A 23944-nucleotide genomic window follows, 5' to 3' on the forward strand; every position below is an offset into this window, starting at 1 on the left:
TGTGTGTGTGTGTGTGTGTGTGTGTGTGTGTGTGTGTGTGTGTGTGTGTGTGTGTGTGTGTGTAACTGAATCACTTTGCTGTACAGAAGAAATTAACACGTAAATCAACTATAGTTTAATAAAATAAAATTTAAAAATAAAAAACATTAGTTCATGCCACTAGTTTCATATATCAAAAAAGTCAACATGATTGTCATCTTTTAAAAATAGATTATCCAATTGTGATGACGGAAAGCGGTTTTTTAAACTGTTGGTGGATATAAATGATTTTAGTTGATCTTAAAAAAAATACTGTAAGCTCACTATTATTAGCTTCACTTTATATAGGGACTCCAAGGCAGAAGTTTCAATGATTCTCCTAACATCACACAGCAAGTTTAAGAGCCAAGTCTTCAGCATCCAGTTCTAGTACTTTTGGTCCTTTTGTAAGAGCTGCTAACTGTCTACATTAATGGAATATTACATGTTTAATATGGCATACCCTGTTCAGTTTTGAATTAACAACTGGTGGTCGGAATTTGATATCTGGAGCATAAGTATTTCTTACCCCGACTCTAAAAATCCTCTCAACCTAAATCAAGATCATGCAATGGCATTCTACAAAATCAAAGTTTTCTCCTTTTGGTTTCTGGATGGACTTTAAAAGTTTGGTCAATTTGAAACCATAATGGCCTTCATAGTGACATGGTGGGAGAAATCCTACAAGGGTAATGGATCAACAAGAAACCCAGAATTATAGTTCGGCCTATAATTCTGTAAAGAGTAAAGAAAGCGAAAAATCCAGGCCAATCACTCAAGATAAAGCCCAGTCAATGCCACGAAAATGAAAGAGGAGCAGGAGCAAATGTCTGGATCTTTCTGAGGCCTTTTTAAATTAAAGGAACAGTCATTCATTCAGACTTTGCATTTATAAACCTAGCCCGGAGCTGGTTCCCCCAGAAGCCTGTTTTATGGGGTTAAAACTCACTGCCTAGAGGGAAAAGTACCAAGTGCAGCAAGTAAAAATGCCTGTTGAGAGTGGAACTGGGACAGGCAGCTGCTAAGCAGGCCCCAATGATCCCTTCCTCCTGGATCTCATGGCCTTGTGTAATTACCTTCCCTTGAGTGCTGGTGGGACAGGGATAAAATATGGCAAAAGTGATGGGATGTTACTTCCAATGTTAGGTTACAAAAAGACTCTGGTTTCCATCTTTCTTCCCTCTCTCACTGGCTCGCTGGCTCTGAGGGAAGCCAGCTGATATGCTGCAAGCTTTCCTATGGAAAAGTCCATGTAGCAAGAAACTGGGGGAGACCCTCAGTGCAATGGCCAGCAAAGAAATGAATCCTGCCAACAACTGCATGAGCCAGCTTGGGACCAGATCCTCCCCCTGTTGAACTTTCAGATGAGGCTGCAGCCCCAGCTGTCACTTTGACTGCAACCTTGAGAGAGACCTTGAGGGAGAGGTATTCACATAAGCTGTTCCCAGATTCCTAACTCCAGAAACTGAGAAAAAATAAATGTTTGGTACGTTAAGTGACCAAGTTTTGGGGTCATTTGTTATATAGCAATATATTTCTAATACAGAAACTTTGCCAAAAGCAAAGGCCCCGTTATCTGAGGCTCACTCGTTTATTCATTCTCTTAGTACCTATTTATTGAGCATTACTAAGATAAAGTCATAATAGAGAAAAGAAGAGTTCCCTGTCTTCAAGGAGCTATGTTCTAGACGAGTCTACAAATATCTAAGAAAGGCAGCAATATTGAAGGTCCAGTCCAGGAAGGCATTCCCAAAGAAGTGAATTCCCAAAGAGGTTCTTGACCAGACCTTGCTGGATAGACAGTACTCAACTGGCAGGCAGAGATGGCGATAGGAAAAGCCAGAGAGTGAAGTGGATGGTGGCAGGTAGGAAGCAGGTCTAGACCTCTGAGAGTCTACAAGCTAGTGGAAAAGGCATGAGGAAAAGCCACAGGGAGAAAGAACAAGGTTCATTCAGAGTTTCCTTTCTGGCCGGTCACCACCAGCATCAGGGACTCTGGAGAAAGAGCCCGTCCTCTGCCTGGTCCTAATACTGTATACACAATTTGTTGATCTTGTCAAAGATGGGGGCAGGGAGTGGAATTTCTTCCCTTCAGTTTGTACCATCTCTGAGGTCATTGCTATAATGTTCCATTGTTCCTAAGCTTGAGTGAACCATTCATCACTGCAAACGACTAGGGGAAAACAAAATGCACAAAAGGCATTTTCAGATACAGCAGCCTGAGAATTTATGTCTCATCACTTGGAGGTTAGAAATGTAGCTAAAATGAGGCATATGTCTCATGAAATGTGGAAGAGAGAAATTTCAGAGTCACAAGTTCAGACCACTAATAAAGATGATTTAATGATGATTGTTGTAGGAGTTTGAATTCCTATTGTATGACAATTGCACATCTGTATTATCATCATTAGACCTTTCTTTGGCTCTTTTTGGAGTCTTTGGAAAAGTCATATAAGGTTTACTCTAAAAATATTATTTCACAAATGAAGTATTTGAGTAGAAGACATAGATACCCTCAAACTTCGGCTAATGTTGTTTTCATCACTGGTGTTAATTTAATTTCTTGAGTTATTTAGGTCAAATATTTCTATCATGGAAGTTGTTACAAGCGGAACTGTGTAACCCCAAAATTCATATGTTGAAGTCCTAACCTCCAGTACCACAGAATGTGGCTGTGTTGGAAGACAGGGCCTTCAAAGGGATAGTTAAAGTAAAATGAGGTGATGTGGGTGACGGGTACTAATTCAATATGACTGGTGTCCTTATAAGAAGAGGAGATTATGACACATGCACACAGGGGAAAGACCATGTGAAGACACAGGAAGAAAACTGCCATCTGTTAGCCAAAGACAATGACCCTCAGAAGAAATCAACCCTGCCAATACCCTGATCTCAGACTTCTAGTTTCCAGAACTGTGGGAAAATAAATTTCTATTAAGGTACCCAGCCTGTGTGATACGTTGTTATGGAAGCCCTAGCAAACTAATAACTAGAAGTCTTTATAGTTTCATGAAAGGAATAAAGAGAATTCTCCCAAAACTTTTTAATCATCCTTTCACAGTAAATATATGTAACTCATCTATAAACTATTCGGTATTTGGTATAAGTTATTCATTAAAAAAAAAAAAACTCTGTTAAGAAAAGATGTTCATTGGAGATAAATTAGAAAATATACATAAGCAAAATGAAGAAAATAAAAATCATTCATCCTTTATCAACCAATATTATGATTTATCACCAATGATTTATCCTTGCGGATATATATAGTAATGGTTCAAAATATTCTGATGGAGCATGGACTTTTCCCACAGGACTTTGGTCAAGTTTGGGCAAGCTGGAAACTTCATGAGCTTCCATTTTCTCATCTATAAAATGGGGATAATAAGAACTGCCTTCCTGGGTGTTTTTGTCAGTTGTACAATATATAATAATGTACAGTATATAAGCACTTAACAAAGTGCCTGGCACATAGTAAACAAACAATAAATGGTCTGTATATTTTATATAGCCTGTATTTTACTATAACAAGTCATTCTGCACATGCTATTTTTACAGTCTGCTTTTTTTTTTTCATGCTTGGTATAGTTTCATTACTAGCTGTTTATGAAGTTCTGTTTCTGGGTATTTAAGCACCCCACATATAAGAATATTGTTTTCGGGCTTCCCTGGTGGCTCGGTGGTTGCGAGTCCGCCTGCCGATGCAGGGGACACGGGTTCGTGCCCCGGTCCGGGAAGATCCCACATGCCGCGGAGCAGCTGGGCCCGTGAGCCATGGCTGCTGAGCCTGCACGTCCGGAGCCTGTGCTCCGCAATGGGAGAGGCCACAGCAGTGCGAGGCCCACGTACCGTGAAAAAAAAAAAAAAAAAAAAAAGAATATTGTTTTCTGGTTTCATGATGTTTTCATTTGAATAGCCTTTCTTCAGCCCTCTTGGTGTAGAATTTCATGCTGCTTGAAGACTCTTGGTCTTTTAGCAGCCTCCTTGCGTTTAGGAAGACTTCCAAAAGCACAGTTTGGGATTGAGAACTCGTTCAAATCTGAGACGGTGCCAGTGGCAAAGAGAAAACAGAACTGTTCCTGCTGACTCTGCACTGCAGCTGCCAGATGCCTTGGTTAGCTTGCAGAAAGGGAAACAAAATGGAATGGCTAAACGAAATGCTTTGGAGACGACATGGTGGTGGCAGAACAGGGGTTTCCTCCGCTGGTGCTCTTAGCAGTGGTTCTAAGGGTCAGGATGCCCCAGGCCCACATGTCTTGAGTCAGAGCCAGGCCACCCCATGATGCGGTCAGCCTATAGCCTACAGGAGGGGGCTCCAGCCGGACTGCCAAGGGTACTGGAAGTCACTGCCTCAGTGCCCCTGTACCACCACTACCCCCAAAAGCGACCTCCTCCACCTGAAGCTTTGCTCACTGAGGTTCTTAAAGTGCAAAAACTCAGGACGGTATTTAAACCCAAAGTTCTTAGAATGAATGAGTTTCAAGCTCCTTCCTAAAGCAGGGGAAAGGTAAACAGCTTGAGAGAATACACAGCATGTGTGGGTAAGAAAGATATCAATTCCAAAGCGGAGGCTGGAGGCTGAAGTTAAGTCCTGTTTATCTCCAATTGTGCAAGGGTCATCGGAAGCTGTGCAGGGGGATGGGATGGCGCCACAGGTACTCAAGGTCTCTTACAAATACTCTACAGCTATCATGAAGAAAAGACTACATCCTAACCTGGCATCAGGATATTTCCTAAGGACACGCAGTCCAAGGCTGCTTCCATATAGAAAAGAACTGCTTTTATCCATAAAGTGGCACTTTATGGAACAGCCTTGGGCTCTACGGAAAACAGGGAGGGAGGGCGGTGAGCTCCCACCTGTTAGCAGCAGTTCTTTCTTCCAGTAGTTCCATTATCACCTCAGGTCAACTCAACAAATATTTACCAGGCGTCCAGCGTGAGCAGGACATTGCATTAAGGCGGATGTACCGAATGAAGGCTGCTCCAGGGAGCTGGAGCTTGTTCGTGCAGCAGCTTTGGCGCTGGAGGCTGTGAGGAACCCACCCCGCCGTACTCCAAGGTCAGCTGCTGGGCTTCCTGCACTGGAACGGAATATAATACCACCCACTGGGGCTTTCCTGACAACCAGCTTTTCTAAAGACAAAGTGAGAATCTCTCTAATCAAGAAAAACAATTTAACACGGATCTTGGAATCACCCTGAGAAACACATGTGACTGTTTATTTCATAAGAGAGCGATTTTGTGGAAGTCCATATTCAGGACTGTGTGCCAATGGCAATACATTGCTGCAGCTGGCTATATATATTTTAATGTCTTTTTTTCTGCTGGTTTTTCTACCAGAGTTTGGAAGCGCAGAAGGTCACCAACATAAACTTTATGCTATAAAGATGCCTCAGTAGAACCCCTAAAATGACACAATTCCCAATTACAGCTAAGCAATTCCACCCATTTTTGGGGGATGCCTGAAGACACGGGGTCTTCATTTCTTCATGTGAAAAATGAGCACTGTGCTGGCCAGATGAATCACAATGCCTCCCAAGCCTACAGTCACCTTCCAAAGGAAACTGCCACTTGGAGCCCTGTGGAGGAAAACTGCTCCAGGCCATCAGTCCCAGCTCTGGCTGCACATTAGAATCACTGGAGAGCTTTTTTTTTTTTTGCGGTACGCGGGGCTCTCACTGTTGTGGCCTCTCCCGTTGCAGAGCACAGGCTCCGGACGCGCAGGCTCAGCGGCCATGGCTCACGGGCCCAGCCGCTCCGCGGCATGTGGGATCTTCCCAGACCGGGGCACGAACCCGCGTCCCCTGCATCGGCAGGCGGACTCTCAACCACTGCGCCACCAGGGAAGCCCTGGAGAGCTTTTAAAACATGCTACTATCCAGGCTCACCCCACAGATTCTAATTTCAGGGTTCCGATTAATCCTGGATGGGGTCTAATTTCTAAGTCATCACAGAAGATTCTGTTTTGCAGCCTGGGTTGAGAACCACTGCTTCAGACCATTCCATAAGCTGGAGAGATCAAGCACGACTCCATCCCCCCTCCCCCATATGCAATTAATGGGACCAATGTCGAACTCTTAACCCAAGGACAGCCAAGACCTAAGTTGGCCTGGGTCCTCTGAGGTGGCCTGTGTTGGGATCTCCAAGGCAATCCCCATATTCAGAGATTTGCTACAGGGACTCATCACATAGTTGGACTCACGGTTAAGATTTATTACAGTGATGGACTAAGGATACATAGTCAGATCCTAATGGAAAAAGACAGGCAGAATCTAGAGAAATCCATGCACAGGCTTCCTATGCTCTCTTTCTATGAAGGGACACACTTGAACACATTACTTTCTCCAGCAATGAAGAATGTAGTAATGTGTGTGCAATGCTCCTTCCAGGAAAGCCCAGTAGAGACAGAGCATTCAACACGTTTACTGGGGACTGGTCACATGTGCACTCTCTGTCTAGCATGCATCAAAATTCCAGACTCCCAGAAGGAAAGCAGGTGCTCAGCATAAATATCCTCGTTTGCACAAACAGTCTAGGCACAGAGAACCACCCTTATCAGTTTTGAGAATGGCGGAAACACCCACATACCAGCCAAAGGCCAATCTTGCAAGCAGGCCTTTCCAAAGAGAGCAGTCTCAGGCCTGCTGTGTTAACTCTTCTCTGCACACGACCCAAAACAAAGATGCTGATTATCAGTTAGATGGGTAAATTCTGTCTCGGGAATTTGCCTTGGGAAATAAGAACAGCCTCAGGAAGTTGTTTTGAGAGGAGAAGCGACCACACACAAAGAGAAGCAAAGACAAGAACATGACCGAGTCACACGATGGCGATGCTCCAGTGAAGGGCACAAACTCCAGTACTGAGGATTCAGCAAGGTAGCTCAGCTATTAGATCTCTGTCGGCTCTTCTGCCTCCCAAATCCTGTTGTTCTTCTTTCCCTGGAACCTGTCACCCCAGCCGTTCCTGGGTTTCCATGAATATTCTGTGGAGCCACTTTATAAGTCTGTCCTCCCTATATGTAGCTTATCCTCGCTCCAAACCTCCATCGCTCAGCCAGAGTACGTCTTAATATCTTTTAACTAAAAGAGCTCACAAGCTCGCTGATCACACGATACTGACCCAGGACCACCTCAGAGGTAGGCAGAGAAAGAGCAACTAACCACAACCTCAAAAAAAGGAAAAAAGGCGTGTGAGTCGTCATCCAGACTAGGCTTCACAAAGCCACAGTTATTCTTAGCCACACACTGCCCTCCACATCAAGTGGACTTTTGGCTGAATTGGGTGATACCTTTGCAGAAATGATTACAAAGTTTTGGTGATGGAGACCATGAAGATGTGGTCTTTGTGGTCCCGGAATACAAAACAACTAATGGAGAATTGTGGAAAAGTTCCCAGCTCTATGAAACTCATCCAGTTATAACTTGGTCTCATTCATTTAATGTTTAGCTGGACGTATCTATGGACTTCAAAATCATTTTAAACAGTGAAACAACCACATAAATATTCAGTTCAGATGCTGTGAAATTCAAACTTTTAGGTTGAAGGATTAAGACCTTCCTCTATCAAAAGAGCACAAGTTTATTCTTCTCCATTCTACAACCCATCTTTCCAGTGCTAACACTATCACCATTACATGTTCTTCCTATCACAATGGTTGTTGATTCAAATAAATCAGAGAATGTTAGAACTGGAAGAGACATTACCAATCACCTGAAATTCAAGCCTCTGGTTTCAGAGATGAGAAGCTATAGGCCCAGCAAGATTTATAGGCTTATCCAAGGTCTCACAGCTGGCTTGAACCAGAGCAGAACTAGAACTCTTAATCTCCTGACTCCCAGGCTAATTTATTGCCACTCTGGGCTCTTCATGTTGGTCTTTTTCTGTGCGAGAGAATTCAGGCTCCAAAACTGTGGATAACTTCTGACTATTTTTGCAGCTGCTATCTTTCCAAAGTCTATTATCATTCCCAGAAAATATTAACATTCACAAGGCTGTGGATTTGTGATTGTGCAATAAGTAAATAATACATCGTTCTCAAATGTGCTAATCTTTGCCAACCAAGATCACGTGTTTGTAAATACCAGGAAGCTACACTCAAAATATGTACTTTTGAGTCTCTAAGAACAAGTCAGCAAAATGTGTTTTTTGCTACAGTTACACTTAAAAGAGAATTTAACCTTCACTCACTCATTTACTTTTAAAACTACGTCACATGACAGTATTCAATTCAAAAAAGGTAAATGTTACCTGTATAACAACTTTACTCAGACGTTAGGCATCAGTTAATCTATCAGTGATCAATGAAAACTAACTTAGTTAAATCCCAGCTGTTCCAGGATTGGGTGTGGTGAAGGGAGACAAAGCAACACAAAGTAAGATACTCTCAGGGCATTTAATGTGCAGAAGACAAAATGCAGAAAGATATTAAAAATGTGCAGAAAAATATTAAAAACAATAAGCACTAGATCATACAGTATATCTTACAATAATACCCCAAGAACTCAAGGACGAGAGAGAATAGCAGAGACAGGATGGGTCCAATTAATAGTTTTCTGACTGGGCATTTGTGATTGGACGTGGTTAAAATAGAGCATTTTTGCTCCGAGGCAGAGTAGAAAAGCAGGACAACTTTGATGTCAATGTGATTTTTATTTCTAATTTTTTCATCCACATAATGAGTATTTATTGAGCACATTTTTATGTGCCTAACACTTTGCTGGCCATTGCAAAGGATCCAACTACGGGAGCATTGCTTAAATTCTCAAGGCCTCAGATTCCTTACCACTGAAATATGAAAAGTGTATCAGATAATATTAGGTCCCTTCTAGTTCTTACTTTCTATGAGTCTAACATCTCCAAGATGAAGAAAGAATTCCTGATAAGCTCTTATAATATTAGGTCCCTTCCAGTTCTTACTTTCTATGAGTCTAACCTCTCCAAGATGAAGAAGGAATTCCTGATAATCTCTTACAATCTGTTTGAAACAACAAAATTTGTGTGCATGGAAACAGGAATACACAATACCTGATTTTCAGGGGTTCTAAAGTTTTTTGCCCTCCTAACACACAGGAGATTTATAACACATTTCTTTCAGTGGCTCAGTCAGTACACTTGGAGAACATGCCCCATAGAGGGGAGAATCAAAATGGCAGTGGAAAACTAAATAGGTTTGAAAAGTTCTCCCAGGTGATCCAGACATGAGTCCCTCTTCTCAGAGGGGCTCTGCCACCTCTTTGCTCAAGTAAGAATCATTGGATTAAATGTTCAAATGAATGGAATAGTTCTGATGAAATGTGCTGAAATGGTAAAGAATAAAAACTTTCTTCTTTCATTCAAGATAAATTCAAATACCTACTGTGTTCCAGTCATTGTGCTAACTACTACGAATTAAAAATAAAGAAGCAAACCAGAGACCCAGCCCTTCAGGGACTTACAGCATGGTAGCCTAGGTCAACTACAGGACACTACAGGCTACAAATATCAGAAAATCTGACAGGCTTAAACACTAAGGACTGTGATTGGATGATGTTGCTGGAATCCTAAAAGTAGGGCAGGCGTCACAGTTGGCTTCATCTAGTGATTCCAATTAGTTGGTTTCAAGGAACCTTGGCTTCAAGTCCCAGCTCCTCACTTACTAGCAACATGACTCTGGCGAGTTGTTCAGTTTCTCTAAATCTCAAGTTCAACATCTGTAGAACAGGAATAATAATTGTTCCTGCCTCAAAGCGTTGTTATGAGGATTAAATGGGACAATGGTAATGAAGCACTTAGCCTGATGCCTAGAAAAAAGCAAAGGCTCAAAACAGTTATTATCTCTATCATCATAATTAAAGTGGCTGACTATGTGCAAAAGTGAGACTTAAAAAAAAAAAAATACAGGATTTTACAACCCACAGCTAAGCTTGTGAAAAAAGACAAAAAGTTGGTTGAAAAGTGATTCGGGAGCTTCCCTGGTGGTGCAGTGGTTGAGAGTCTGCCTGCCAATGCAGGGGAAGCGGGTTCGTGCCCCGGTCCGGGAAGATCCCACATGCCGCAGAGTGGCTGGGCCCGTGAGCCATGGTCGCTGAGCCTGCACGTCCAGAGCCTGTGCTCCGCAATGGGAGAGGCCACAACAGTGAGAGGCCCGCGTACCGCAAAAAAAAAAAAAAAAAGTGATTTGGAAAGGATAATTTGCAAAATGTAGCAGAAGCCCTTTCGGAGAAAGGAAGATAAAAGGGTGGTAACTGGAGGGAGATCTCAGGATGGAGCTAGGACTCGCTATTTTGGAAGTAAAGAAACCTGGGTATTTTTATAGTCTGCGAGGTGGGATCTAGTAGAGGTGAAGAAGCTGAAAATACTAGAGAAAAAGAGAATATTGCAAATTGCAGAGGAGATGGACACCAAACACAGGTGTAGGGATTTGCCTTGAGCAGGTGATATGATGACAATTTTTTGATTATTCCATTTTACTAAACGCTTACCTATGCCAGGCACCAGCCTAAGTACTACGCATGTTATCTTACGTTAGCCTCACAACAACGTTACGAAGTGCATACTTTTTATCTCCACTGAGCACCTCTGTTCAAATCTAAAACTGAGGTTTGGAAATTGTTAAATAACACCTAGGGCTTCCCTGGTGGCGCAGTGGTTGAGAGTCTGCCTGCCGATGCAGGGGACGCAGGTTCCTGCCCCGGTCCGGGAAGATCCCACATGCCGCGGAGCGGCTGGGCCCATGAGCCATGGCCGTTGAGCCTGCGCATCCGGAGCCTGTGCTCTGCAGCAGGAGAGGGCACAACAGTGAGAGGCCCGCATACAGCAAAAAAAAAAAATAATAATAATGAACAAATTTTAAAAAATTAAAAAAAAATAACACCTAGTAAAAATGGAACACAGATATGAACTTGACTTTCACACCAAAACCTGTGTCTTGATACCTAAGTTAAACTGAGGTAACGAAATGAGAAGAGGTGCATATATTACATATACTAAAACATCTGAAGCTTGGGGATAGCAATTAGTGGGAGTCTGTACTGGACAGAATCCGTATTCTCCAGGAAGCATACAAAATTAACTACTGAGATACAGGAGTTCAGACAATGTCTAGAAGTCACAAAAGAAGGAAAAGAATTACTGGGGGAGAGGCAATAGTCAATAAGAATTTTCCAGAATCAATGAAAGACTTAAATGTTCAGATTTAAGAATCACAATGAATACTAAGCTAAACAAGCAAAAATTAAGCCACACTTAGATTCACCCGGGTAAGACTGCAGAACACCATTGATAATAAGAAAATTTTAGTATTCAGAACAAAAAAACCCAGATTACCTACAAAGTTACAATTAGACTAAAGCAGACTTCTCAACAGGAAAAAACAAAGACCACAAAATAATAGAAAGTGCTGAGGAAAAATATCTGCTAATGTCATTCAAGAGGAGAGATAAAGTTTGAGCGTGTGTGTTTTCAAACAGTCCCTGAAAGAACTACTAAAGAATGTACTTTAGAAAGAGGCAATTTAACAGAAAAGGAATGAGTGGAGAGCAAAAACCAGTATGGATCAAAGAACTTGGTAAATATTGATACTTTGGTCAATATTCATTCACTATTTGAAATAACAACAATAATAATGACTACTGAAGAGAGGAATTTAAATGAAGTAAAACTAAGATACTTGAAAAATAGAAGAAGGGAAAGGTGATTTAAATTAAAGAATTCTAAAGTCATTATTTTGTTCAGAAATAGTGTAGACATATCAATTTTTGACTTTTTAGAGTATGTTTCTTTTTAATGTAAGAGTAACCGTTATCAAATTACAATCTCTACTTTTAAAGGGAGAGAACTTCAAAATCACGGTTTTAGAGTGAACATAGGAATGGGTGTGACTAACTGTAGGTGTAATTAATTTCTATAGAGAAAAGGATCTAAAGGAAATAGGACCAAATGTTAGTATTTGTTAGTATCTATTATTTTCTGTATTTTTGAAATATTTTGCAATTAATTTTTTTTAAAAAAGAAGTTGTTTCTGGTGCTTTTAATTGACAGGTTTTGCTTGATCACATATCAACCCACAATCGCTGAACTAGCGAAGCTCATATTTGTCTAGCTAGGGCCTCACCACCTGCAGAAGCAGAAGTGCATGATATGTTCCTTTCTGTTTCTGTAAGCAAAGTGTCCCTGTGAGGCATCTGGACTTTGAGCACGTGAGTCAGGCTCATAGTTACAGCCTGTCTCACCAGGTCACAGCGACCTTTGTGATTATCACTTAGATGCTTCTGGAAGGATAATCTTAGTAGTCTTTCAAAGTCCTTTCCAAGTCTCTGTCAGTCTATGTTTATCATTTTCATGGTCTAATTGGGCAGTTTTCATAAATTGATACAAAGCGTCTTCTGCATGAGCACAGTCAAGCTTTACAGCTGTTGTAAAGAGAGTATCACTCTAACTCTGCCTGGCTAGAGTTGGTTGGTTGGTTTGTTTTAATGGGATATGAGTCCTTTAATAGCAGTCTAATCCCTTCAATTTACAAAAAAGTGAGGGCTAGAGAAATCAGTCTTCTTGCCCAATATCTTACAACTAATAAATGAGAAAGCTGAAAATCAAATTTTGGACCCATCACTATCATCATTCTCTAAGATAATGCCTACATTCCTAAGCTGTTACAGGAAGAAGTATATTATCTGTGAAGATCCTCAAAGTATCGATCACAAAGACGTCATGATTTATAGCCACCTGATTTAACCCCAGTGGAACAGCAAAGTGCAGTGCCTCTGGCATTCGAGGCCACACCCCCGGGCTATTCATGTCTAGCCTGTGCCTATCCAATGCAGCCAGGCTCCTGGGATCTTCAGAGGTAAGTCCTCCTGCATGACTCCAAGTTGTGAATCCAAGTTGTGAAGAGTTTGAGAAAGACACATTTGCTGACAACACAACCTTAACAACAGCCATAATGTTGCTAACATGGTTAGACACACCTCACTGGAATGATCAAAACTGCCCAGGTCACCTGCTGTTGGGTTAAAGAACAACTACCCTGGAGAGGACTCTGAGAAGTCACAAAGGACGCCGAGATCTAACCACAGCACTTTTCAAACTTTCATGTGCACGTGAATCATGCAGGTATCTTATGAAAGTAGAGATTCTGATTGAGTGGGCTGGGGTAGGGCCTGACATTCTGCATTTCTAGCAGACTTCCAGGTGGTACCCATACTGCTGGTCCCACGGGTACCCTTCAAGTAGCCAGGCTTTTCCCCGTGCACAAAATTCTCACAGGGTCTGTGATGAGACTGTGCTTCTCTAGGGCAGGACTTTGGTGGCCAGGGAGGGTTGGAAGCAGGTAGACTGTGTGAGCAGTATGCACAGAACTAGTCACGTGCCACAAGAGTTACGGGGGTGAACACATGACCATGAATGATTAATGAACCTGAAGGAGAAGGCTTCTGGGAGAGGAAGGTTTCCTTTTTTTGAGAGAGGTTTTCAAAGTGGCTCTTGATGGTTCATTCACCTTCCAGCCAAGATGGAGTAGCCAGCACCAGTACCCTCCTGCCGGAAACTACTAAAACACAGGGTAAAAATATATAAAACAATGATTTTCAGACATTGGACACCAGGTTGTGCAGGACAGTAATCCCTGGGAAAGGGGGAAAACTGAAAAAAATAAAACAGAGTGTCAGTGAGCTGTGCAACAACTTCAAGCAACCTAATTTTATGTTATTGGATTAACTGGGGTGGAGTGGTGATAGAAGAAAATGTTGGAATAGATAACAGTTGAAATTTTTCCAAATTGGATTTAAAAAAACAGAAACTCAAGACTTAACAATCTCAATGAGCCCCAAGCACAAGATAAAAGAAGAAAAGAAAGGAAAGAAAGAAAGGGAGAAAGACCAGATCATTATAGTAAAGATAATTTGTCAGTGGTGGAAATCTGTAAAATATTTTCCTTCAAAGAAGTCCGTATGTTAACCAGTTTTGAAGAACCTGTTTTAAATGAATTGCTGTTCTCCTTTAAGTCAGTACTGCAATGATGATAGTTTGATTTCTGTTTCTGCAGAACTCAAAACTAGCTTGGATATGCGAACAGATCTCATTGTTCTGCTAATGTATTATTCATCCTGGTCACATGTTCAGGCCAGACGAGGCTCAAAAGGCAGCCACAAATTCTGTGCCCATGAAATTATCTGTTTCACCACAGCTACGAATCCTATATTCCTTTCACGTGTGTATTTAGGGGCTCGATTTCCATCCCATTCTTCATTTAGATATACTGAAGGCTGACATGGTCTATATGACCTCCTGCAAACTACTGTGAGTGAAAATACGATGACGATTTTTTCCTACTTAATTGTTCCACGTTTCACATACCCTTCAGGTCTGCAATGTCCTCTCAAGCAATGCTTGCTCCCCCTCTCACAGTTTCACAATACACACCACTTCCTGTCCAAGAGCACAAGGAGTATCCAAGAATCCAATGATGAAAGAGGGAGAGAGGGAACTGGACGCTGTCATCAGCCGCCTAGCACCACTGTCACTCTTGGCCCTGCTCTAGCTAATGGTTGCTTGTCCCTGCTCTGGGTTATAGTTCCAAGGTTTCAGCTCTTCCACCCTTTGATGCTTAGCCACTTCTTCTGCAAAGGCTTGATATCATGCCAGAGTGAATGTGTCATCTAGGAGGGGTTCCTGCCCTCAACACACTCTGCCCTGAAACCAGCCTTTACCCAAAATCCTTAGACCCCTGCACTGAGTCTTGGATCCCTTGTCCTCCTGGTAAGGTCTGCTTTAGGGTCCATGCTGTCCTTCCCTGTCAGCAGACTCCAGTTCAGCCTAAAGGTTTCTCTAATCTACCTTTAGCAGGTCCAGGGCATTCCCATTTCTTCCTCATAGGAAGGCCTGATCTCTTTATGTAATTGGTCTCCCCTTGTCCGGAACTCTGCATACCAAGCGAAGGGCTTGGATAAGGGCTTGTATCATCAGATACAAAACGTTCTGTCCCCTTTCTCAGGATATCAGCTCATTCGAGTCTCATCTTTGATAACTAGGAGAAGGCTACTCATCCTTCTCTTGAGGAGGACTTCATGCATAAAAGTGAAACAAATGTCAATGCTTAGGAGATTTCTTTATCTCTTTCTATAAACATGGAATTTGCTCACATGATATTTTAGAATTCTGCTTCCGCCCCTCACCCCATTATTCAGAATCTCCACCATACTAAGAAAGCAGAAAGAATTCCAAAGGACATATATCTATAGGTGGAAAAGAATCGCACTGCTTTTGTTTGCTTATTTTAATACCAATGATCATTTTTAGACATCAAGACCTTCTAACAGATTCTAATTCCAAGGAATCCCAAGCTCCCTATAAGTCCTCCCGGCTCCTATCTTGCCTATCTTAACATAAACGAGTCCTCTCCTACCGACTTGGGCGCACAAGAATTTCCTGTCCTCCCTGCTCCCAGGCCGGGGCCTCTCTACCAGGGAGTTGTCTCCACTTGTGCCACAAAGGGTAAGCTCAGATGCTCATAGTTTGGAACTCTTCCCTTGCCCTTCCTGGGTGTGACTGAGGAACAAAAACTAGGAAGGAGACATCCCAGAGAGTGGATGTTTCTCACTTAGATCTAAAAAATCTCTATCCCAATAAACAAGCCCTTCACTAACGACCAATCAGAAAAACTGTTAGTACCTCTAGCATCTAGCCATTGCCTAGCACATAGTAGGCACCTGTTCAATACTGAATAAATAAATGAACAAATCTGTGCCTTTCCATGTGTCTCTGACTGCAGCAAATATCGTGAATTTCAATCACTTAATATATTATACTTCTATATTCGCACTTCAACAGGAACCTCCCAAAATCTTAAGGCAAAAGAAATTATTATTGCTCCAAAACACCATGGTTACTCTAATAATAGGATTCCAATATTGGTTATTTTGGCTGTCTGAGGATCATTAACACTAGCTTCTACAACAACCAACCCTAAAACTTCATCAAGCCACAGCTGTTTTATTTCTAGTCCACTCACATTCTGATGTTCATTGGGTGGCTCTCCCAGGTGGATTTCTTCTAAGCTTTAACTCAAGGATCCAGGCTCCTTCCATCTGTGGCTCTGCCTCCTGGAAAGGAAAAAGAAGAGTAGAAGATCTAGGAAACGTGAGTGGCTGTATCACTTCTACTAATATTCTATTGTCCAGAACTAGTCTTGTGGTCCCAGCTAGATGCAAGAGCATCTGGTGGGAAATGTGATTTTCTTGTTTGCTCAGGAATTGAATGTATACAGTTTGGTGAACACATTGCACTATCTTTGCCATAGGGGCTAAAGGAGAATTTCATGTTGGGGGGCCTCACTAACATTGTAACCTTTACCCTATTTCTCCTATGCCTTTCTCTTCGGTGCAGATTCATCATGCATACCCCCTCAGTCAGTCACTTAGAATATAAAAGCTTTCACTATGATCTGAAAAATTAAACACATTATACAAGTAGGGTTGTTCCATGTAAACAGTTTGGTTTCAAAGTCCATGAGTGTGTTGCTTATGAGACAAAAATTGTCTAGAGAGTCAGCAAATATTTGCTATTGATGGTGAAAGTGACAGCAATGATTTCCTCTGCCTGATCTCTGGCCTTAACCCTTTCCATCTCAAAACTCTCCCTACAAAGTCCTACAACTCTTCCCAGTTTCACTCTGTTCAGTTCCCAGTTCTCCTGGGGGAAGTAAAGTCATTTCTACAGCCTCAGGTCAAGCCAAAATGAAGTCTTCTCAAGTCACGATTTTGGGTGCTAATCCTAACCTTCTATAGCTATTCCCTCACTGTCCACTGCTATTCATTATATGTACTTCTCTCTGCATCTAGGTAACTTCTTTCTTACCTATCATCCTCTACAGATCTGTGGGCCTAAGTACCACCTCTGTGTGGCACGATCAACAGCATACATTGAAACAGGGTCCCTTATCACTACATCCTCAACGCTTACTATGGTCTTACTGTTGTCACTGACCTCCTCACCAGCTTCCAGAAAGGAGAGGATTCTGTTGACAAATTCTTCTTCTCCACTTCCCAGTTAGCTGTTTGTACCCAGGATCGCCTCACCCTCAAGCCAGTGATCAAAGGGCCTCGGGGAAATCAAAAGGGCTTAGCGGCAGAAGGAGCCCTGATTTCTATCGGCATTTGCTGAGAACCTACTGTTTTCTACACAGTTCTAAGAGCTTTCAATGCATTGTCTCAAGGAATCCTCAGAATGCCTAAAGACTATTATGACTTCCCTTTTACAGGAAGTTCCGTAACTTGCCCAAGGCACACACTAATGGTGGAGCAGCATCCAGGCATCATGGATCATGAAGCAGCATCAATGGTGTGGATGTGTGTGGAGAGAAACAGGAAGGCGGGGAGGGTATTCCCTCCTCTGTGCTAACGGTGGGACTACCATGTGAAGAAAATCTGGGCAGGAAGATGCCAGTGCCCTGCTTCTCCCCCTCCCCCTCCCCCAGCTGCTGCACCCAGAGCCAGGGGCTCCCAGCCATCCTCCCTCTCTGGCAGGCCCAGCTGCAGTTTCAAATGGCTCATTTTTCAACTCTCAGTACCTAAATGGGTCAACTCCATTCAAAGGGGAAAAGAGAAGGAAGCTGTGTTTTGGCATTTAACCCCAAAAGCATTCTTCCAGCCAGTTTTTCCATTAATAAAACCGGCCCTTTAAACCTCCAGTTTTCAGAAAACTTGTACCATTTACACAGTCACAGAAAGACAATCAGCAAGCCTCATACTCTCAGCATGCCGCCTCTGACTACTCGATGAGGAACCTCAGAAGACAAACTGCAGATGGGTTCACTGAACTCTTTCCTCGGAAACACAAAGCACCTCGTTCCTGTCACGTCCCTGGTGACAAGGAGGAACCACAGCTCTCCTCACACGGAGCAGCCGGGACGGAAGCTGAGCAGAGGCTTCATCTGCCCCGAGAACCCACGCTGTCACCCTTCATGCTCCTGGCCGTGCTGGCTCAGCTGCTGAACCGCGTGTACACTGTTGCCACCTCCTAGGGCTCCTTTCCCCTCCCCACTCCCAGCTGGATCACTTTTCTCTTGTGCACGTTTAAAAAGCACAGTCAGGTGAACAGAAACACAGCAGCTTCTGAGAACAAAGTCAGACTAGAACAGTCTATGTTCCAAACTGAACTTTCTGATCTTTTTGTCTTACTTGCTGTTCAGAAAGGAACTTGCAAACGCCATCCCTGTCCAGTTTTGCTTTGCAAAGGGAGCCAACAAAGTTCATTGAAACCTCCCCACCTTCCCAGGGTCTCAGGCACGGAGGGATGTTGCCAAAGTAGGTGTGAGCTCCCTTTTCCTTAAAGAGCTGACTCTTAGAGAGGGTCAGTTAACCACCTTCCTATCGCAACGAAATGACTTAGTTTCAAATTCTTACAAAAATCACATCAGAATCATGGACTCTCGGAGTCTTTTTTGGATGCTTTGGCCACAAGTTTGCTGGCATTTAAAAAAATCAACAAATCTTTTCTGACGAAAAACAATTCTTTTCATCCCTCTATTTGAGAATTTATTTCAATTTTTCCTAACAATCCCAGTGGAGTTTTTTTTTTTTTAACTTTTTATCTTCTATTGGAGTATATCCGATTAACAATGTTGTGATAGTTTCAGGTGCACAGCAAAGCGACTCAGCCATGCATATCCATGTATCCATTCTCCCCCAGACTCCCCTCCCATCCAGGCTGCCACATAACATTGAGCAGAGTTCCTTGTGCTGTACAGTAGGTCCTTGTTGGTTATCCTTTTTAAATATAGCAATTGAAACCAGTGGAGTTTCAATTTGAGAATGGGCAACAATATTTAGGATGAAACTTCTTGTCCACTCTTGCCGGGCAGGTGCTCCCACAGGGGGTCAGGGAACTGGCAGATCCCCTGGGCTTCTTGGCATCTGCCTTCTGACAGTCACTGCAGGACAGGGGCAACCAGTGCTTGGGTGGGGTGACAGGAGCCCTACCTCACCCACCTCCACATCTACTCCCATCATGATGGAGACGCACTGAGATGAGAAGGGAATCATCTAATGCAGGAGGGAATCCATACAACCACATAGTTTATCTTCGTTTTCAGTGTTCAAAATCTCATACCACACCACACCACACACACACACACGGCCACCCCATGTGTGCCAAACCCACTGAGCTGCGGCTTAGGTTCCACAATTTAAGTAGCAGATGTCATGTACTACCTTGCTTTGTGGTTTATCACGTGTTGCACAGCTGCAGCTGCTCTGAGCCGACAGGACGTCATGAACTGCTGTGGCACGTGGGTGGGGTGCAGTGGGGGGATGCCCCTCCTCCTTACTACCACGTTATTGAAGACACCTTTTAATGCTATTAGTACAACAGTTTTTACTGACCAGGAGACCAGGTTGCTGAGTATCTAAGGATCACTGTCTGCATCTCCCTGAGAGGACCCTGTCAGAAAAAAAAAAAAAAGACAAGAACGGTATCGCATATCAATATCAGGTTTCTGGTTCAGAGGCTACTGTTGCGTAGGAGCCATATTATGTGTAAGGATTCCCACTTCTAGACTCTTTTTGAGCTGTCATTTGATCTTCATCTAGGCCGTGATTCTAAGCCAGCACTAGTCTTCATCACGCTCCCCTGGAGTTACTGGCTTGCATTCTAGAACGGGGCCGCGGCTCGCCTGTTTCGTATCTGCAGCACCTTGCACACGCAGGGCACACCACAGGGCACTGTCACAGGTGTTCTCCGTTCGCCCCACCCTGCTCTGTGCCTGCATGAGGAGGGGTTCCTTGCCTCCAGCTTCTGGATGGATTCCACCCGTGAAGCGCATTGGCAGGAGACTGACGGAGGGAGGATGCAGCGATAGAGCCCCTTCCGACCAGGCTTCAGTCTGGCAGCAGCTACATCCCTCTGCCGAAGCCACAATGGCCACGGGCAGCCTTTCCTTTGGCTGCGGCTCTCACTAGCTCTCACCAATGATTACTCCCTCCCTTTGCCCTGCGGGCCCTGCTGCTCGTCTTAGCCAGCACGGGGGGTCTGGGTGGACCTACACACACAGTATTTGCCAAATCGGGAGTCACTGCGTTCTCACACGCTAAGTGCATGTGAAGAAATTTCTAGAAGTAGTTCTCAAACAGTACTCCCAAAGTTCACCGGAAACTGGCGCTGGAAGAAGTCCCTGCTCTTAATTCCTTTTTATTTATTTTACATAGTGGACTTCCAGGTATGGTTATAATTGCACCTAACTTTTAAATTTTTTTAAAAAAATATTGAAAACCACAGATGCATTATGGAATGTAAGTGGTTTGACATCAGAGTCCTCGTCTATCTTGTTCACTGAGAACCCCCAAACTCTGGAGGAGGGTAGACACAGAGTAGGCTTTTGATAAATATCTGTTGAAAAAAACATAAATGAACAATCTGTTAACCCACTGAATCCTCACAACAGCTGTATGTGAAAGATGAGGCGGGTATTTTCTCCCACACTTTCCTAGGAGGAAACTCAGCTTCAGAGACTTGACCAAAGGCAAAGTTGCCTGTGCCCACCATGAGTTTGGTCTTGGTGGTTTGTTAAGAATAAATATGCCTGGGCATGGGGGCTATGATGTGTTCACACCCTTTCTCCCAACCATGTTAAAAGGTGCCCAGAAATGAGCAAACAGCAAAGATGACAGAAAATTCGAGTATTTTGTGCAGTGGAAGATTAACAAATCTATAGTTAGTAACTTGGTATAAAATAAAAAGTCTTTCATCTGACGTGAGGGCAGCCTCATGGTCACCCTCCTCACCCCCTTCACTAGGTCTGGGACACTGGTCCCCTAATTGCAGTGCTGGGACCTCTTTTACCAGATCCTATTGGTCTGATGGATTTCTTCTTTTCTCCCGTACCCTTTCTTCTACCCTCAGATTCCCAAATATTTAAGATCCAGGATCTACCCTCAGAATGTCCACTCCCTGCCTCAGTGAGAACTGCTGAGCCAGTCATCTAAGCCCCTAGACTCTGCAGAGCTTCTGTTTCCTCCAGGGCATCACCCTTCCTTTTCCCATGCTTCCTCCTCCTCAGGCCGCAGAGCAGAAGCAGGAGCCCAGGGGTCAGAGCTGAACACGGGAAGTGGAGGGGCACAGGTCTCAGCCTGCAGCGGTAAGAGACCAGGAGTCAGTCCAGGGACGGCAGTCTTGGTGAGCAGACCATCAAGCTATTACTCTAAGACACCTCAGGGCCTGGGCCACCTGCCTCAGGTATAAACCAAAAGATAACAAAGTGGGGGTGGAGAGGTCCCAGCATCCCTGGGTCTATCATCTCCTCCCCAGCTGGGAAGCTCACCAGCTCTCCTTAAGCCCAGGACTCACTTTACTCACTCCTAGAGCAGGTGGATGCCCACCTGGTGTGTGATTTCAGAGGAATCAGAAAACCCTCTCAGCCAGAAACCGCACCAACTCGAGGTTTCTTTCGGGTTAATCACCTTCAAAGTCTATTATTAAAGAGAAGAAGTGAACAGGCAACCACATGGTGCTGTGCTAAGAAGAGTGCAGACAGAGGTAGGCTTTGAATCTGCTGGAAAATTGGGTCTTTGGGTCCTTGCTCAGGAAGAAAGAGGAAAAGAAAGAGTGTCTGTCAAATTAGCAATCACATATGCTGACATTCCACCTAAAAACAGTAACAGGAAAACCAAAAAAATTCTCGAGCTACTCCATGATTTGAGGCCCTCCCCTGTTCACCCCACAGAGGAAAACAAAACACAACCAACACAGCAGCCTGACTGGGATGACTTATTTCATCATGTTGTTTCCTTCCTAATGACTGGTTGATACCCACCCACCGAACTGGGGCGTGTGGGAGATGGGACAAGAGGTCAGTGTGAATTATGAGTATGAACACGTCTCCCAGTTCATTTGGGACAATAATGACCTCAGATATTCTATGAGAGGGTCCCGGTGTACACTGTATCTGATCAGAATGTGTGTTTTAACTTTTAGCTAAGAAAGCAAGGTCATGATAAATAGCCTTGGGAAGGCAATGTTTTTCTTTCAATCAGGAAAACCGGTTTGCCTTTTACTAGCTGGGTAACTGAGCAACAGTTTTCTCATAAGCAAATGGGGTAATGCTAGTTGACTCACAGGGTGGTGAGGAATAAATCAAGTTAGATAACGTACCTAAGGCTGCTATTAAAATGCCTGGGACTTAGACCTTCAACAAATGGTAGCTTTGAAATGGAGGGTAATTATCAGTTAGAATCCATTAAACCTGTAACCTGCCTTCACTGACCAAGCTCGCTTTAGTTGTCGCTACAAAAAACTTGCAAAACACTCCAAGTGTCACATAGCCTAAACAATAAGACGTTTGTTTGCCCAAGTTGTTCTTCAGGAACTTGGAATCAACTGTGTCCAATTTGAGCTCGAGCCAGTTAGGACTGGTTAAGACCACCAACCCTCCAACTGGGCATTCACGAGCCTCCGTTCCATGACCTTTTGACATCAGAGGGCCCAAAACTCACCCTCAGAAGGTGCTAACACCACCGTTTTCTGAACACGTAGCCCATGAGAAAAGCCTGTAGCTTAGTTGCACCTGCACAGGACAATGATTACCTCACCTTTTCTTATTTCCAATCACCTTCCCTCACACTCCCCACACCTCAGCTTTATCCCATGAATATCCCAAGCTCCTTGCCTTCAGGGAGGCCGATTTGAGATTTGTTTTCCCGTTTTCCCACTTGGCTGTCTCATGAATAAACCCTTTCTCTGCTGCAAACCTCAGCATCTCAATGTCTGGCTTGTTGCACATCGGGCAAATGAACCTAGTTTGGTAACAGTTTTATTGTTACTTGGGAGTTCAGAGAGCAACCTGTAGGCATGGGACACAGGCTTTGGGAAAAAGTTCTTCTTGGTGAGTTATATGGATGGATGCAAAAAGCTTAGGTACAGGACTTCCCTGGTGGCGCAGTGGTTAAGAATCTCCCTGCCAATGCAGGGGACACGGGTTCGAGCCCTGGGCCGGGAAGATCCCACATGCCACAGAGCAACTAAGCCTGTGCGCCACAACTACTGAGCCTGCGCTCTAGATCCCATGAGCCACAGCTACTGAGCCCGTGGGCCACAACTACTGAAGCCCATGCACCTAGAGCCCATGCTCCGCAACAAGAGAAGCCACCGCGATGAGAAGCCCATGCACTGCAACAAAGAGTAGCCCCCGCTCGTTGCAACTAGAGAAAGCCCACGCCCAGCAACAAAGACCCAGAGCAGCCAAAAATAAAAATAAATTAATTTAAAAAAAAGAAAGCTTAGGTACAGGTAAGTCCCTTGCACTGCCAGGAGCGCTGGGAAGAGTGGGAAGAGGACCTTATTAGCACAGGAACATGAGGTTCCAGGTAGCAGAAGGCTCTGGCTCCCAATGGCAAGTAGGGGAATCCATTTGGGTGGAGCCCAGGTCCCAATCAGTTCCTTCCTTCCCCACCTACACCCTGCCCCTGGCATTGTCGACTCCCACATGAGGGGTACAGAGGCCTCTGGGGACCTCAGGTCAAGGCCAGGTGCACTAAAGGGGAGGAGAAGGACATGGGGAGGGAGTGCCCTGAGGGCTCAGAACAGGGCCTCCAGCTCTCACTCCACCGACTAGAGCCCAAAGGACAACGATCCCTGGAAATTCGCTCAGACTTGTCCCCAGCCTGCGTCAGGCACACATCATTCATCTACATGAGCAGGTTATCCGAGTCCAGTCTGCATCTAAGCCTTCAAGAATGCAGGAAAACCTGGTCAGCCTTCCCTCCACTACTTAATCCTCGCCTTGCCCAGGAGCTTACTGATGCAATGCCTCCTTCCTTCCTGTGTCTAGACTTGGGGGACACCAGAGCCTTGGCACAGCAGGGCCCTGAGATGTGGCTGAACCCCTCACCTTGTAGAGGAGGATGCTGGTGTTCTAAGAGTTAGGAGACTTGCCCAGTCACACACCTAAGTGATGGCACAGCCT

General features: G+C 43.9%; 1 protein-coding gene across 1 annotated transcript in view; it reads right to left on the bottom strand.

The window, feature by feature from the left end:
• Positions 1–19394, bottom strand: part of SELENOP (selenoprotein P) — a 43849-nt gene extending 24455 nt beyond the window's left edge. Inside the window, exons 1-2 of the mRNA XM_029216391.1 lie at positions 19200–19394; positions 16001–16091 (exon numbers count right to left, since the gene is read on the bottom strand). Of these exons, the coding sequence (XP_029072224.1) occupies positions 16001–16014 (14 nt within the window). The 5' untranslated portion in view covers positions 16015–16091; positions 19200–19394. The remainder of the gene's footprint in view (positions 1–16000; positions 16092–19199) is intronic.
• Between the last annotated feature and the right edge of the window lie 4550 nt (positions 19395–23944).

The sequence above is a fragment of the Monodon monoceros genome, unplaced genomic scaffold (assembly GCF_005190385.1).
Source record: "Monodon monoceros isolate NGI ecotype Baffin Bay Population unplaced genomic scaffold, NGI_Narwhal_1 Super_Scaffold_12, whole genome shotgun sequence".
Taxonomy (NCBI): Eukaryota; Metazoa; Chordata; class Mammalia; order Artiodactyla; family Monodontidae; genus Monodon; species Monodon monoceros.